This window comes from Pestalotiopsis fici (genome assembly GCF_000516985.1).
Source record: "Pestalotiopsis fici W106-1 unplaced genomic scaffold PFICI_Scf_1, whole genome shotgun sequence".
NCBI classification, from domain to species: domain Eukaryota; kingdom Fungi; phylum Ascomycota; class Sordariomycetes; order Amphisphaeriales; family Sporocadaceae; genus Pestalotiopsis; species Pestalotiopsis fici.
The window spans coordinates 5259250-5275576 of NW_006917091.1; the positions used below are offsets into that span (position 1 = coordinate 5259250).

Below are 16327 nucleotides of genomic sequence, written 5' to 3' on the forward strand. Positions count from 1 at the left end.
TCTTTCCGAGGGCCTCTCGCCGATCGAGGTTCAACTCTGAACTGGTGGTTAGAGTCAGGGGGGCTGGCGTGCCTTGTTTTCTCACTCTCGACATTCTCCCACCCCCTTTCTTACTCCTCTTTCGCGCTTCATCCCCTCTTTGGAAATAATCATGTTGCTCGGGACAATACAGAATGTTTGCATCATGATGATCGCCATGCCATGCCATGCAATTTCATATCACGTATTTTTTTCTCGTTCACCATCCATTACGCCTCTGAAAGACCCAGTGTGAACTCTCGCTCTCTCCCTTCCGTGCCAGGCCCTTCGCGAAATTTTTGTAAATATCAAAAGCTGAGAAGCGTGGGAAGCCGAAAGTTAGCATTGCAGAAAGAAAGCAATTTAGTCGTCGTCATCCGTCCGGGGCTTGGGCGGCGGTCGGTTGTCGCCTGCGTTTCCTCTGCGTCCGCCCCGCTGGGGCTTGTTGTCCTCGAGACCGGTACCGGCCAGCTTCCTCTCAATCTCCTCCTGCTCGCGCTTTCGGGCGGCCTCAACGTTGGCCTGCTCGCGTCGGAGAGCCTGGGCAACGTCCTTGAGAGTCGAGGCCCAGCCGTCGACGCGGTCGCTAAGCTCGCGCCACTGCTTCTCGCCAAAGACACGGTACCAAGCACGGTGAACCAGGAAGACCTTTTGGCGCTGGGACAGCTTGCCCTCAACCAGACCAGCGCGGATCACGTCAATGGTCCACAGCTCAATATCCTCTTCGGGAATCGACAGAGCCTCGGAGATCTTGGCGTAGGGGATCTCACGGCTCTTGGACTCGGCGGCGGCAAGCGAGGCAAAAGTCAGCAGGCGCATCTTGCGGTTCAACTTGTCTGCGTCGAGGTTCTCCTTCTCGAGGAAACCAGCGTGCTCCTCGTCAAACTGCTTGTAGTCCTCCAAGTCCTTCTCGGCAAAGATCATGAGCAGGTCGTACCAGGTGGGTTGCGACTCCTGGAGAGCAGACACGGCGGAGATGGCCAGGAGATCGGAGAAATCGAAATGTGTGGAAGAAAGGAGAGCGGACTTGACGGCGCGGAGGGTGAGCTTCTGAGCCTCCTCGGTCTTGTTGTCCTCATCGTCAAAGGTGCGGACAGCCTTGAGAATGTACTCGTAGGAAGTCCTACATTGTGGTTAGCGACAAAAGTCGGGAGAGACGGAAGTCCCATAGACAGTATAGAATCAAGAATTTAAAACTCACTTGTCGTCACCAGCTTGCGAGGCAGCCTGGGAGATCAGCTCGTAAAGCTTTCGCTCGTCCTCCTCATCGATATCCCACTGCTGCACCCAGCTTTCGAGCTTGGGCAGGTACTTCTTGAGCTGCTCAAACGTGCCGTTGTTGATGGTGAACTTGACAATGGCCAGGAAGACGTGGTACCGGGTCTGGTCGTCGGGCTTGGTCATGTTGAAGATGTTGGTCAGAGCACCAAGAGCCAGACCGGGGCCGTTCTGAGGCGAGGTGGTGATGGGCTTGGACAGGTTGTCGCAGACTCTCGACAAGAACATGTTGGGGTTCTTGGACTGCAGGACGAGGTAGACGAGCAGGTTGTAGGCGGCGCTGAACTCGCGCTCGGGGACGGAGTTGAGGGCAGTAGAAGCGATGATGATCTTCTTGAGGACCTCATCCTGCTGGTCCTTCTCGATGAGGGGTTTGACCTCGGCACCGACGTTGACATAGTCAGCCATCTCCTGGGCCAGCTCGTTGAACGAGCCGTCCACGAAGACAAGCTGGGGCTGGAAGTTGGCGTCCATCGTGGCGGCGGAGCGTGTCTTGAATTATTTCTTTCCGAATAGCGCAGGCAGCGGTCGTTGGGGGGTTTCTACGCTGGCCGAAAGAAAAACGCGACGTCCTCGAATGGGATCTCGTGGGTGTATTGAGCGAGAAGATTCGGCTTTCTCTCGCTGTCGCTGCTGCTGCTTCTCGCGGTAGAAGGGGTCAACCGGTTCTCCAGTCGTCTATCTGCTACTACTAGTTGACTCGACCGACTCTGCACCTCCGCCGACCCAGAATGGCATCTTAGGGTTTATTCGGATTTGCGAGGTTTGTGGACGCTAGCGGCTCGTCTAAGTGCATATGACTGCAGGATCAAGTTAGGCGGACTGGTACCCCGCCAAAGATCCAGTCCGCTAAATGCACATCCCGCCTCAGCTGTTATCGGTGCCCCACTATGAAAGATAAGAAATTCATTTTCGACCCCTCCAAAGGCGCCCCAGTCTGGGCTGTTTGCTAATCATACGGGACGCATTGCTTTCACATGATCGGTATAATAGACAGAGAGCACTGGCGGAATCCTATTCTTGTACTCTGATGTTGATCTCGTTTGACAAGTCCATTTTTTATGTTAACTGATTATTGTTAGTTGCTTGATATAGATTCTGACCACCAGCACAAGATACATGTCGCATGAAGGTGGACTGGCATGACTTATATTGTTTGTGACAATTTACATACGCGTTTCAACTACTGAGCAGAACTTGAGCAGGTACTACAAACCATGACATACTCCCAGACTACCCATCGAGTAGTGATGTCCAGTGCAATTTGGCAATCCCTCCCCACAACAAACACAAATAATGTAGAAACAAAACGCGATGTGGTATCATGATGTCCTTCACCCAGAGGCGCCATATTGCCCATTGTCTGGTAGCACATACCGCGGCGCACTTCCTCGTGGGCGGTGGTGCCACTGTCCATTCCTTGACGTCCATCACATGCAAATCTGTGACACTCAGCATGGCTAGGTAAAGCCGGGTCGGCCGATGGGACTCTTCGTTCCTAATGTCGGGGAAAGCCTCTGGGGCGGGAAGATTGAAATTATTGATTCTTTTCTTTCATAGATGCTCCTGCCAAGTGCCAAATTGTGTTCCTTGTATGAAGATCACATGCAGTAACAAACCAGCGCATTTCATATTACTCAACCTGCTTTGGAACCATCCACGGCTCGTGGGCCCGAGGTAATCTGGGCGGGAATATCTTCATCAGAATCCGACTCCGAGTCGGTATCTGTTGAGCTCGAGTCATCGTCGAGAAGGACAGGCTCAGCTGCCGATTTACCACGTTGGGGCATTGGTGAATGTGATACACTCTTTCCCAAGTCAGTGCTGGCTGCATTTGGACGAGTCTCCAATTCCATCGGGTCCGGAGTACACGTAGCAGACGTTGAGTGGCGTGATGTGTGCGTGCTAATACGGTAGCCACTCCGTTTCATTGATGATAGACTACGAGTGGGAGGCAATATTGCTGCTGGCTTCGAGTCTGCTGTTGCTGCTATGGATTCGGAGCTGTCAACTCCCAAAGTATTGTTGTTGGTCTCTGGTATGTTGACCTTGGATGTTGGCTCAGTGGCTGCCCTTGGAGGCTGTAATGCAGGCGGTTGAAGAGGCGGTAATATGGAGGCAGGAGGAGTCAAGCTCATAGCTTGCCCAGTACCATTCGATAACGGAGTACCTGCATGCACGAAATCGGTACGCTGACGCTTAGCACTAGGCGTGTCAGCTAATGCTGCCATTCGGGATTTCTCTGCCTCAAGCACTGCTTTCGAACGGCGTACGCGTAGGCGGACGCCGTATCTCTTTCTGATGAGACTCTGCCTGGTGCTGAAGACATTTTTGACGCTGTCAAGCTTTGCCGCACGCACAACTGGATCTTCGATAGCTTCAGCCTCCTTGAAACGGGGAGCATGGAGCTCTTCCGCTTGGCGAAGCTCCTCTTCCAAGTTTGCACGATCTTGAGGTGTCAAATGCGCGTACGGGTCGCCGAGATGAAGCTCGACAGTTGATGACGGCGGTCCTGGCGTGCCTTGGCTCTGAGGTGTATAAGTGCGTTTCTGTCCTTGAGATATTGGCGTGGACAATGCATGTTGTTGATGGTGGGTTGGCGGCGGTCCTGGTTGTGAGAAATTAGGCCTTGTAGGAACTGGCTGTGATGAGTTGAGCTGAGGCATGGGCACCGGCACGGGGGTAACTGCCGGGATATTTTTGTTGTTACTGTTGTATGTTACCACGTGAGGGCTTGGCTTTGGCGTCGCAGCAGCCATTCCATGATCGCCGCAGACTTTGTTTGCATGATGCTTTTTATCTGTTAGAGCTAGCTGAGGAGATTTTGTTGTGACACTCACATATTGCTGGCCGACATTTGTTATAAAGCCAGCACCACAATGCTCGCATGAGAATTCGAAACCTGTTGACGATGAGGGAGGTTCTTTTGTGCAAATCTTTTTCTTGACATGCTGCGGTTCATATAAGCCATGTGTCTCGTACCGTTCAGTGATTGACATGTTGTACTTACATAATCATAAGCCGAGACGGCTTTGAATTTCCGCCAACACAGGTGGCATTGGAGATCAGGAGCATGGGTCTGGTTTACTGGATGTGCTGCAAGAGGGTTCGCAGGGCCAAGATGGGTTAAGTTCGGCTGTGGTTGAGCCTGTTGATTCGGGACTTGGCCCTGTGCTCGAGGGAGGTAGCCAGCACCAGCCGGCGGAATTGGTCCTGCCGACGGCGGAGTGCCACCTCCTGTTTCGTCCATGGAATCGTTATTTTCGTAGCCCAGTCGCTCCGCTCGTGCCAGCGCATTGATGAGAGAACGCGCGTCGATTGTAGCGAGCCTCTTCTCCAGTGCTTTGTCAAGAAAGCCATCGCTTACTTTGGCCAAGATGGCATCGGCAACTTCGTCTAGATCCTTGACAGTGAAGTGCTCTATAATTTCGTGCTTCGCAGAGGCCACCATCTTGCCACCAAAGTCTTTAATGGCTCGTTTTGCGGCAGCGCCGCTGGCCTGATGGATCGTGGCGTTCATCTACAACTATTGTCAGCATGAAAGTTTCAAATGTACTGATTGAGATGAGGCAGGTGCAAGAAATCACAGGAGATATTTACGAACTGAACCGCAATATGAAGGAGAGAAAGTAGGAAGGCACAGTAAATGTATAAGAAATGAAGGTGGTATTTCGTCCCAATGGCAATAACGCGTTGCTGTTGCTATTTGCTGTTATTGTGGATGACACGCCATGGACAAACCAATTTTGTTTGAGAAGTGAAATTTGTAGAAAAGAGTCGAGTTGTGCCAGAACGTGATTCGCTTGGTGAGTATACGTAGAAGGTCAAAGGTATGCGAATTTGACTTGTTGGAGGGATTGAATGGGCTCAAAAACCGGAAATAACAAGATGAGAAAGAACTCACCACGAACGCTTGATGGAAATCAGTGCCAAGGAGCGTTTTCTCCCAATTCTCTCGAGTCACTCGACGAACAGCTTCAGGAACAGACTGTTGGATGGCATGTGTGAGTCTGGATAGGTCCTCGTGGAACTTGGGATTGACCCGCTGAGGTTCACGGGTCGGAGAAGGAAATCCTGAGGATGCGCCGCCTCCCTCGCCGCCACCACTGCTACGATGAGAATTGGCCTGGGACGGTGGCTCGACAATGGCAATCTTTCCATTGTGCGTGGAGGGTGTCCGGTCCCGAAACGCGGGTGAAAGCGAGGGGCCCTGCTGTTGCGGCGATTCGGGAAACGTATGGGATGCGGGCGTCGACATCGTGTTGGCCGGGGATACCATGCCGGGTCTCATCAGCGCCGGCTGCGTGTGCGGCAGAGGCGGCGGGCGCGGGGGTTGCATGGCTGCAGGAGAGGCGCCTCCGTGGCCACCGTTTGCTGTTGCATTGGCTCTAGCAGCTGGGCCCTCGAGAACAACACCATTGATATGTGGTGAGATGACGGCCGGTGATGGCGTATCTATACGTGACGACGGTGGTGGTGCAGCGGCAGCCATATTTTTTTATCCATAGACATTCGCCTGTTCTGCAAGAAAATGGTCCAATGCCAGGCTTGGATTCAATGTTGTTATATGTCCGATTCCAGCTTAGTCGGGCTCAGACGGCAGCTTGGCAGTTCATTCATCCACTACCAGTATAACTGTTCAGTCATAATAAACCTGGCAGGAACTCTTTTTGATCCTCGAGAGATTTGGCAGCTGCAATCCAAAATCCTCTTCCCAAAGGAAAGTGCTGGTGAGCATCTATCATATAACCTCAAACAGGCGCGTTAAATGGATGACAGGCACTTGTAAAAAGGCGTCGCGTTCTCGCGTGATACTTACACCTCTTTGATAAAAAAAAGCTTGGGATAAAAGGAAACCGTTATTAATGGATGTATTAACAATTAAAGGGGCGCAGCACGCTTTTTATATCGAATTAATTTAGCGTAGCGTTATTTAAAAAAAAAACCAGGAAGGAGGTCCGTGCTTTGATAAAACTTGCATTATTTATAAAGTAAAAATCATGTGACAGCGATTTTACCGTTATTTAGCAGCTAAAAAGTTAAATGCATTATTATGCCGCTTTAAGGCTTTTAATCGAAAGCTGCCAATACCCTGTACCTTAGGCCATTTATTTAAATACCCCGCGGTCACTCATTATATTGAATCTTCATTTATTATCTTTTTATTTATCCACTTTTTACCTTATCCAAGGTTACTTCCGTGTCTAGCGTTTTGGAATGAGCGCTGACAATTGCGCCATAATTTACATTATGGTTGTATTGATGAAAAGACGCAAAGCTTAAAGTGATCCCCGGATGCGGACTGGTTTTATCTACAGGCCCGGATTAGCCTGTGGGGGACGTCCTGATTATTTGATTCCCTTTTATGCTCGAGGGAAAAGCCAAAAAGGTCATCAACGTGTCCACTGGGATGGCGAGCACTGCATTCATCAATGAATTAGATATCGAAGTTGAAGCTTTGTACGCGGCCTCCAAAGCAGCCATGACTGCCATGACTTCCAAGTTTCAATGCGCAATACAAGAAAGCGTGCTGTTGTTCTTGGCTATCAGCCCTGGAATCTGTGCGAAATGTGGTCAAAGTTTGGGCCGGTGCCAGCATTAAGAGGGGCCTTGGAGGTGGATTTACATATCATCTATGGAACAAGTGCTGGCTCTAATCAACATGATATACTTGTGTTAGCAATGAGTTCATCCTTCACTACGCGATAAACCACCCAAATCTGCGTGAGACAGTGGCATCATATATGCACTGGGTCCAGTATGACAACCCGCCGCATCTTGCCGATCTCTCTGTCCCGTCCTTGCAGTATGAAATAAGTATACAAAGAGACTTGCTCCCAGCATTTTATCATCGTTCTTGTGAAAGAACAAGACTTTCATATCACCGAGACCTTTTCCTCAATGCGGAGTTCTCTTTTTAATGCCGAATAAAGTATTTATCAAGTAGTTTGCGGATATGGCAAGATGCTGAACTGAGACACGGCATTGGTTTCTTCAAGTATCGTGTCAGAAATACCATTCTATTCAAGTTTACCAGGATGCAACTTGTCGGATACAATTGCAAGACTTGATCCATATTAGCCACTTTCATCTTCCTTATTAGTGATGCCATAATCACTCAGGCTAAAGAGGTCGGTTGAACAGCATTCTCATAGTCGGGTATTAATCACAATACAAGCATCGCATTGGAGCTCGGGAGCAGGCAGTATGGTAAATTTCTTGTATTTTCTCTTTCTTCTTTTCTTTTCATGGACAAAGTTGACCCTGTATCTCCAAGAAATATGGTATACAAACCCTCGAGGGTTTCAAAACAAAGGCCGCCAACTCCATGCTCTCAGGCGGATATCAAAGTCATTCTTCTCCTCTCCCATTGACCGAGAAATAGATACAAGGTTGGGTATGTAGGAATCCAGCCCAAACATTACCAATAAACAAAAACTTCTTCAGAGACCTCTGGCCTTTGGAATCATCAAACCCTTCTGTCTGTCTCGATGATGTACCCTGATCCGACCCCGTCGGAAAGGAAATTTAATAGTATAAAAACAAGTGACCAAGTTACCAAGCACTCCCAGCTTCGTAGCATTCGAGCCAACCAAAATGCTCATAGCAAATGCAAAAGTACGCGAGAATTTTGCTCAACCAGTAACGCGCCTGACCCACAATGTCGTTGGTTCATACTCGGCATCACGATCCAAGCGCTTGTAGGCTCGGTGTAGCTTCAGTCCCAGCTCATACTCCTCTCGTTGGACATCGGCGAGCTCTGCTCTCAGTGTCTCCACTTTGCGCTTTTCTTGCTCACGCTTGCGGATCACGGCATCGGATGCCAAGACATTGTCTGTCGGCATCAGCTCCGTCATTTGCTTGATGGCGTGGTTGATATTTATTCGTCGGTTGCCGAGAGCCTCGACCTGAGCGTTGAGAAACGTCACACGATCACGCGCTGATAGCTCCGGAGGTACCATGGGAAGGTCTTTGTCGCCGGACGCTATCGTGTTCACTGATAGAGCGCTGTTGTTACTAAATGGTAGGGGACGTGCTCCTGTAGGCTTCGGTTCAGGAGCCGTCGTGTAGTACGGGGAGCCCATGTTGATTTTGATGGGTTCAGGAGAAGGCAGGCTGCGGACGGATTCTTCGTAACCTTTGACAACAGGACGTTTGCGATCTAGAACCGAGTCGCCTGGAATAGGTTTTGGTGATTCCGATGCTTGGCGTGTTGGAGTTGACAGAGGCGGCGCACCAACCGGTGATGATTGCGGATTTACCGTGCTCGCCGGGGTCGTACTAGTATTCCCAGTCGAGCGAGAAGGAAGTTGAAACCGGTCGTCCACTGGCGGCGGTGCTGGTGGATGACCGTCCACCTGCGAATAGATGGAGGAAGACACCGACAAGTGTGGGTTATGACTCGAGCCTCCGGCGGGCTTTCTTCGAATGGCTTTTTCATTCGCTTGCAGTAGAGTCTGCTTTTGTTGCGGCTGGGTAGACGTAGATGCCTGCTGTTGGGAACGAGGTGCTTGAGATACTTTGGCTGGGGCTGACTGGTCATCTGATAGAGGAGGACTAGGGTACGATGAAGCGTCGACCCGAGACTTTTCTTGTTGCGACGATGGAGCGGTGATACGGACATTCATTGCCTTTGATCTGTTGTCGTCCAATCTCTCTGGTGCCGTACGCGTGGGCGGGGGAGATGTCGTTTCAGAACCACCAGGACTGACAGGGGACAGCACACCAGGATCGCGAGGGGTTCGCTTGCTGCTCCTTCTAGGAATATGCAGAGGCGCGACACTGCGATCATCAGCAACAGGGTCGACCGTTGCGGTCCGGCCGCTACCACCGCGCCATTCGGGTCGCGGGGCGGCTTCAGCTTTTGGATTAGATCGCGGCGTCTGTTCAGCCGGCAGGCCAGGCCTTGTTCGTTGCTGGGCAGGCTTCAGTCGCACACCGAATGGGTTGACGGGCTGTTGACCAGTCCGTTGTGGTGCACCCGTTGGCGCGTTGGCAGTGGCGAGCCTTTGCACGTAGTTGTGAGGGTCGATTTGGGACGGGCGACCCTTTTCGCCGACAGTGGGTTCTCCAGTTCGTGGGTCCCAACGAACATCCTTCCCATGAGGCCGGTACTGCTTCTGTCGTTCGGGAGAGTTCATCTCCCTTGATTGAAACATGGCACCGACAGAATTCTTGCGACGCTCCCGGCGCATCTGTGGAATATTGCTGCGGCTTTGATTTGCCGACGGCTCTGCTGGTGGGTTGTTCATGATGTAAAGACGGTTTTCTGTGTCCTCGATGGGTGATACGTCGCCTCCACCGTATGAGTGAGTCCTATTGCGAAGATGTTTGGTTAGCTCCGTGACCTTGATGATTGGCGGATGCACAATTGTGGTGAGTCTCTGAGCAAGCAGTCTAGGAGACTCTGTTGTGTTCTTGTCGTCCTTAAAATGCATCTCTTCAAATATGCAGAGGCCTCCAAGAAACCAATTATGAACCTTTGTTTGCCCTCCCCCCAAAAAAGTGACATATATGGAAGCGGATGACCGATAGAGGAGTGTTGGTGAAGCTGAGTATGTCCGGCCATATCTCCTAAGCACCCTAATCATGACCCGTCCATTGGTGCTTCCGCGGCCCTCGAATCGTAGGACCGACTGCCATTCACAGCCCACTCATAGCTTCCTGCTCGCTCTTCACCACGGATAAGAAAGTAGCACTTACCCATTCCTCGGAGCTACGTCGTCGGGCGAGCTCGGTGGCGAGATCTCGTGCGGAGCGCTGTAGACGTCGCCTCTCAGTTGCTCGGCGGCAAAGGTAGCCGCGGCCGGTGATGGCTGAGAATAGATTGAAGAAACAGGCCGGCCGTACTCTGAATTACGATAGGGTTCCAGACCTGTCCTAGGCGGAGGGTTCTGTCGAACTGCTTGCACTGCAGGCGCTGACGTCTGCCTGTTCCCATAGCGTGATGTCAGCATGTTGAAACCTCCTGGAGCCGCGACACATAAAGTCAAACAAGGAGAAAAAGCAGAAGTAGCCTTGGGAGGATTCCAAAGTCAATGCAATAAATAGTATCACGAGTTTCGTCCTATGTCGCACTTTAAGGTTTGTCTGTATGGATGGTGGCCGCGGGCTTTGGGTGGGTAGACAAAGTTTAAGCTTGCTGATCGCTGCACCAGTGGCATTTATCTGCAGGCTGACTCTGCAGGATTCCGTTGCGCTTGGTCTTGGTTCCAGAGTGGCTGAAGCTCCCGAAGGGTTGACGTTGCTCGAAAGTAGTTTGTGTCCATAAATAGACTGGGATAGGCGCGGGGCGGTTCAATGTTGATCAAGACAATGGCGATGAGCGATGTCACCGAATCTTGGCTCTTTGTTGTCGCACTTGTTGATGTTGGGGTCTGATTGCTGATATGGAAAAGTCGTCGCTAAGAAACCAGCTTTCAGGTAACACCGTCAAAGAAAGTGGTCTCGTGTATACTCGAGGTAGCCCTGCCGTACTTGGCTTTTCTTTTCTTGAGACCTCTTGAGATAGGCAATCCACACCAGGGTAGGTATTGAAGTAGTCGCGCGGAGCCATCATGTTTGTTTCCATGCCATTGTTGGTCGAGATCCTGGATGGCCATTCATTGGCATTGGGGCCGGTCCATCTGTCGGTGCGTCGCTCGTGCGTTCATGTCACATTGTTTCGAGAATCCCAGGCAAACAAGGGTACCAACAAGATGCAAGGCGAAAGGAGAGACAAAAGACGACATTAATGGTCACTTACAGAGGCGATGAATGCTCAAAGTCCCTTGGGGGCCGCGGGGGCGCAGGTCCGCCTTGGATCTTGATGGAGTAGCCGTACGGCGAAGGGGCGCGGGGAGTCTGCCACTCTTGTTGAACGTTCAACTTGTTCTTGCGATCCGACTGCGAGGCAGAGAGTCCATCCTTAAGAGGACGGAAGCGGTCCCACATTGCGGCGGACGGTCGGGGGGTGTCAAAGAGTCAACTGATCAAGGCAATTGGGCGCACTTGGCTTGGAGGGGTATGTATCAATCCGGACTCCTCCTCAAAGAGAGAAGGCTATTACAACAGCGCCTTTTTTCTTCATGCAAGGAATATGAATTCAATGCTCGGGGGGTGGCCTGTTTAAGCGTAGGCTTGTGTCAGATTGTCGCGGGGGTTCTCTCTGAGATGGGCGCAAGTGGGTTTGCTATTGATTAGCAGGTTTGAAATGCCGTAGAATCGAAGTCTCCAGAGGGTGCGGAAGCAAGTATATGATGTTGCTTGCCAGGCAGTATAATCGCTCTAAGAGAGAATACACGACTATAAAAGATTGAAGAGAAGACAGGAAAAGAAAAGAAAGAAATCAACCCGAGAGGTCCCGAGAGTAAGCAAAGTATGTGGTTGGCGAATGGAAAATAGAGAGAGAAAGAGAAAAAAAAAAAGATAAAATAAAACAAGAGAGAACCAAGAACCAGGAACGGCCGGGATTGAGGATGATGTTATCGTTCCTGATGGAAAAGAAACGGGGGCCCCGATCTTTTTCTCTCTAATCATAAAATACCTACCTACCGAACGGTAATGACAATAATGATAATAATGTGTCTGTTGCGTTGGCGAAATGGGAAATGAGCACACCCAGTCTGCAGTTCATTTGCTGCCCATGTCCTGTAATCTTGCTAACGGCCTTTCAGGGTCGCGCCAGTCCAATTGGTCCAGCAGATCCAGTAAATGGATTCCGGAGCCGACGATTGGGGGATAACGTCTTGTTCTCGACCTTCCAAACTTTGACCAACGAACGAATCGTACGCCCAAATAAAACAAAAACAAAATCGATGCGCTCGTTGTTGTCAAGCTCGTGCATTGGGCGTTAGTGACTGGTTCTCGAGGACCGTTGAGCCGATGGGGTCGCGTTTAAAGGCCGCCTCTTTCGAGCCCAAAATGCTTGGCTTTTTTTTTTTTTTTTTTTTACCCTCTTGAATTCTCTTTTTCCGCGTGGATGGATTCAAGTGGGCGGTGGGATGCTGTGGGTAAAATGGTATGTTTTGCATACATGGATGATGGACCGACCTCTTCATAACATATCGATACGATGAAATTGGAAAAATAGAATACATCACTTGGGATCAATCGAGGGAGCGATGATCAGGTAAAGACAAATAGTATAGCTGAATGTCATAGCATTCTCCTCCTCTCATCATCTCTATACATCTGATCGCCCGTCACCGTCTGTCTCAATGTGCTCGGTTCCAAAGTCATCTGTGCACATACCTCCCAATCCCAACTATATTAGAGTTACTGGCAGATGGATCCAGAATTCACCCATTAACGGTTAATAGGTATGGCTAGGGTGAGCTTTGACGGGTTGAGGGTGAACCGGCTCGTGATCGTCTTCTCGTTTCCAAAGGCTAGACTCGGTAGCATGCATCAATTCATTCATCAGTCCCCGAGTTCCTGGCCCGGCACCATGGAAGACGCTACCTACATACTACCATGTGCGCATCACGCGACGTTTTGACGAGGACATGTGCTCTGTCTTTCCATCTTATCTTGTATCATGTCGACCATGTCGACCTTGGTTCTCACGATGCTGTTATTCCTGCATCAGTATGAAAGAGTGGTTTCGACTGATCTGGAGTCTCATGCATCTCGAGCAGATGCACGCGCAGACGGCATTGTTGGCCCGTTCAGCATTATGGATCTCGACTGGTGTTTCATCGCCAACCCGTCTGGAGCCCAGCAGGGCCCAGCAGCAGGGGTTCCAGGAGTTTGGCTACCGCTGCCACAGGGGTTGGAAGGCTGCAAAAAAGCGGGGGCCTCTCTCCGCGATCGACACCCTGAGTTCCTGATCCATAGCATCCCTCCCTCCCCCTTGCAGGAACCGCTGCGGGAGTAAGTATATGCATATTGGAATTATTAAAATCGAGGCTGCAAGGGTTCACCTATTTTAACCTTTTGGTCTTGATACTTCCCTCGATAAGCTTTTCATACTGCAAAAGTGTCGGGCTATGTGTGTGTGTCTGTCTTGTAGTACGCAGATAGACTCTCATCAATCGTAACAGCCAATTCAGCCAGTGTTTCGTGCACAAACGAGTAGGCATCTTTATTTATGTCACATGGGAATCAGACATGATGTTGGAACCCAGATGAATGGGCACACTGACCACGGCCCCGTCGACGAGTGAATTCTGGAACCCTTGTCATTTCTTCTAGAAGTTCATATTTTTGGCTGTACCAAAGTAAAACGACGGTACCGGCAGGGCCCGGTAGCATCGGACTGTTAAAGCACCGGATCGCGCGCCCCAGAGGTGCTTTTGACGATCATCTGGGACCGAACCAATACCATAGCTGTCATGGCTATGCCCGTTGCGTGTATTCACGGCCGCTTCTGGTGTGGATGATGAGGCGTTTGCTCTTGAAGCCGAGAGAAGACGGTCGACAATCCCATCTCTCCTCTAAATCTTACCATTGAAGGCGATGCGCATAGAATATTTACTATTCCCAACCTAACAGCAATAGCTTCTGCCATGTATTCCTTGGCCTTTGGTTCGCGCCATTTTAGTCTTCCTGGAATAGATTGCAGATCTGCAAATGCCTTTTACTTCCTATCGCTCCACAAGCCAACCGAGAACAAGTATTTGGGTCATCATCACCAGTGAGTTGCGGAGGGCATGAATGGGATTACTTTTCTAAGCAGATTTTTACGGGAATCTTCTATGGATTACTGAGTAAAGTACGCGCCTTGTCATGTCCTTATTCAGCTTGGAGTTCTAAATGATGTTCAAGATTGGTAAAGATTGATTGTTTTCTATCCTAGATGTTTCTTTCTCACTAATGGGATTTCTCCTAAAGACATAATATTCCCTGACTCTCGGAGCAATATTCTTGCAACTTGCCGTGTGCTCTCAGCTACTCAATCTCCACTGAAATTTGGATCTGGGGTCGAAATCGGTGCCTACACATGAAGACTTATTGTGTTTCCAGGTTGATCCTCGAGGTTCCATGATTCTCGACGATTTCGTGTTCATAGGCCATGGTTATACATGCTGGATCATGTCAATCGATGCACACCCGCAAGGTGGTCTCGTCAACTTTGTACGTCGTGTTTCCTACTTAAACACACCAAATTGTGTCAAATATAAACACTTGTATGCAAGGTCCCATTAGGAACCTTCGTAATTCACAATCTTATTGTGTACTTCGCGAGTGTCACCAAGTCGCACAAGACACGAGCAAACAACCGCAACCCAATCCAACGCATCAGACCTCGCAAGAAGGTGCGAATTACTTCCTTCACGGGGCAGTTTGGCTTGATATAGTTTATGTTTCTCTCTACCAACTTGTCGTGCAGCTTCTACTGTCAACTGAACTCCCGTAACCTCATCGGACAGAACTTCTCCTCCAACTCGACCGTGCCTGGGTCAATAGACTCTTGAAGGTGTCATCCTTTATTCCCAGAAGTGGCACAAATTTAATTTGCAACTGGCGTATACCTACGACTCAGGATAATGACTGAGATGAGCTCGGTAATGAGTAGTTCTTGTGATAACATTGATCCAGGAGAGGGTACGAAGTCCAACGCCTGGCTTGTTCAAACGAGTTCTGGAGTGAATGTCCCTACCCGGTGAGTCAAATGCCAAAAATACTGCTGCCTCTAGAGTCTATAACGATGCATGACAGTCTCCGAAAGCGAAGAGGGGCATTCTGTCAAGCAGACATAATTTTGGTGTTGGAAAAGACGGAAAAGGATGATGAAGGGGGGTTGTACAACTGTAGCTTGACGCCACGGAGCCGGCAGCAATCCGACGACGACTGTCGCGCCGGATTGTCGAGACCAGATTCCCCGGCTCATACTGCTGTCAACATAATGCCTCGCCATGATAAGATTGAAACGTACTCGTATACGCGATGGGCCTACCCTTCTGCCCTGGACCACCAGGACGTATTCAGAGGCTCCTTTCGAGAGGCCTTGGGGTTTGTTCAAGGCCATGATGGGGATGAGGACCCGGGATGGATGACCTGCTCCATCTGGCGTGATAGACACGTCCACTCTTGCGACGTCTGTGTCAAGAAGGGCATCTATGTCATTACATCAGACTCCTTGATAGATGCCGCGAGCAAGGATGTCGTGCACTTTGATGAGCCCACCATGACTATCGAGTCCGTCGCCGTGACCGCCACAGCCGCTATTGCTACGGAGGCCACCAGCACCAAGTCCGGACAGACCAAGTCGTCTCGCACCAAGTCGAGTCGAACCCAAAAGTCCCACACCAAGTCGTCTCGTTCCAAGGAGATCCGGTCCAAGGACCATAACGCTAAGGCCTCTAGAAGCAAGACGTCACGGCCCAAGCCATCCATTCAAACCGCCAAACCAGAAATCGCGACATCATCCCTCCCCGCCATCCCCGAAGAGCCGGTACCGCTCATGCCACTGTGGGAAATGATGGCAGCCAACTACGCCGCTGCAGGCGGCGACTTATCCACGCTTCGCTATATTGGCTTTCGCGGCTTAAAGGACGACAGGTTTCGATGCTCCATTTGGCATGAGTACGAGGCACAGCTGGGCCGCGGTACGGCTATCGGTGCCAATAAGATTCAGACGATGCCGGGTGCGGATGGCTGGGATCGGCTTTTTGGAGTCAATCCGTATCTTCAGGTAAGTCAAGTGAACTTATATGGCAGCAGACCTACCGTGAGAAGCCTTCCCCGGCGCATAAACACTGACTTCTTCAACCCCAAGTAGGCTGTGGAGGGCCTCATCGCCAAGGTTAATGATGGACTGTCAGTGGGAAGAAAACGAACAATCACCATCATCACCATGCTGCCAGCACGCGCGTGGACTCCAAACGGCTTCTACGACATGATTATTGAGCTTGGTGCAGAGGGTGAGTATGAGGACTTTGTGCTCTATCGGGGCCGACGAGAGGACAATGATGTTGAGCACGATGACGACCAGGTGGTCTACAAAGGACGACCGGCCAAGTGACGCCATGTCTGATTTAATGCATATCTCGGGAGTAAATTACAATTTGAAACATTTATTGTCGTTATCTTCAGCACGTAGGGTATA

The 16327-nt window shown here is 50.4% G+C and overlaps 4 protein-coding genes across 4 annotated transcripts; 1 reads left to right on the forward strand and 3 right to left on the reverse strand.

Annotated features, from left to right (window-relative positions):
* Positions 1-381: 381 nt before the first annotated feature.
* On the reverse strand, positions 382-1770 carry PFICI_01550 (Eukaryotic translation initiation factor 3 subunit M; the record flags this gene model as incomplete). The annotated part of the gene is made up of 2 exons (XM_007830131.1): positions 382-1141; positions 1220-1770. The coding sequence occupies 2 exons, from the start codon at positions 1768-1770 to the stop codon at positions 382-384; spliced, it is 1311 nt and encodes a 436-aa protein (XP_007828322.1).
* Positions 1771-2933: 1163 nt separating this feature from the next.
* On the reverse strand, positions 2934-5788 carry PFICI_01551 (uncharacterized protein; the record flags this gene model as incomplete). The annotated part of the gene is made up of 4 exons (XM_007830132.1): positions 2934-4247; positions 4307-4470; positions 4531-4816; positions 5201-5788. 4 exons carry the CDS (start codon positions 5786-5788, stop codon positions 2934-2936), a joined length of 2352 nt encoding a protein of 783 aa, XP_007828323.1.
* A 2143-nt stretch (positions 5789-7931) lies between these two features.
* Positions 7932-11229, reverse strand: PFICI_01552 (uncharacterized protein; the record flags this gene model as incomplete). Its single annotated transcript, XM_007830133.1, has 3 exons — positions 7932-9612; positions 10000-10227; positions 11042-11229. The coding sequence occupies 3 exons, from the start codon at positions 11227-11229 to the stop codon at positions 7932-7934; spliced, it is 2097 nt and encodes a 698-aa protein (XP_007828324.1).
* A 3895-nt stretch (positions 11230-15124) lies between these two features.
* On the forward strand, positions 15125-16243 carry PFICI_01553 (uncharacterized protein; the record flags this gene model as incomplete). The annotated part of the gene is made up of 2 exons (XM_007830134.1): positions 15125-15913; positions 16001-16243. The coding sequence occupies 2 exons, from the start codon at positions 15125-15127 to the stop codon at positions 16241-16243; spliced, it is 1032 nt and encodes a 343-aa protein (XP_007828325.1).
* Between the last annotated feature and the right edge of the window lie 84 nt (positions 16244-16327).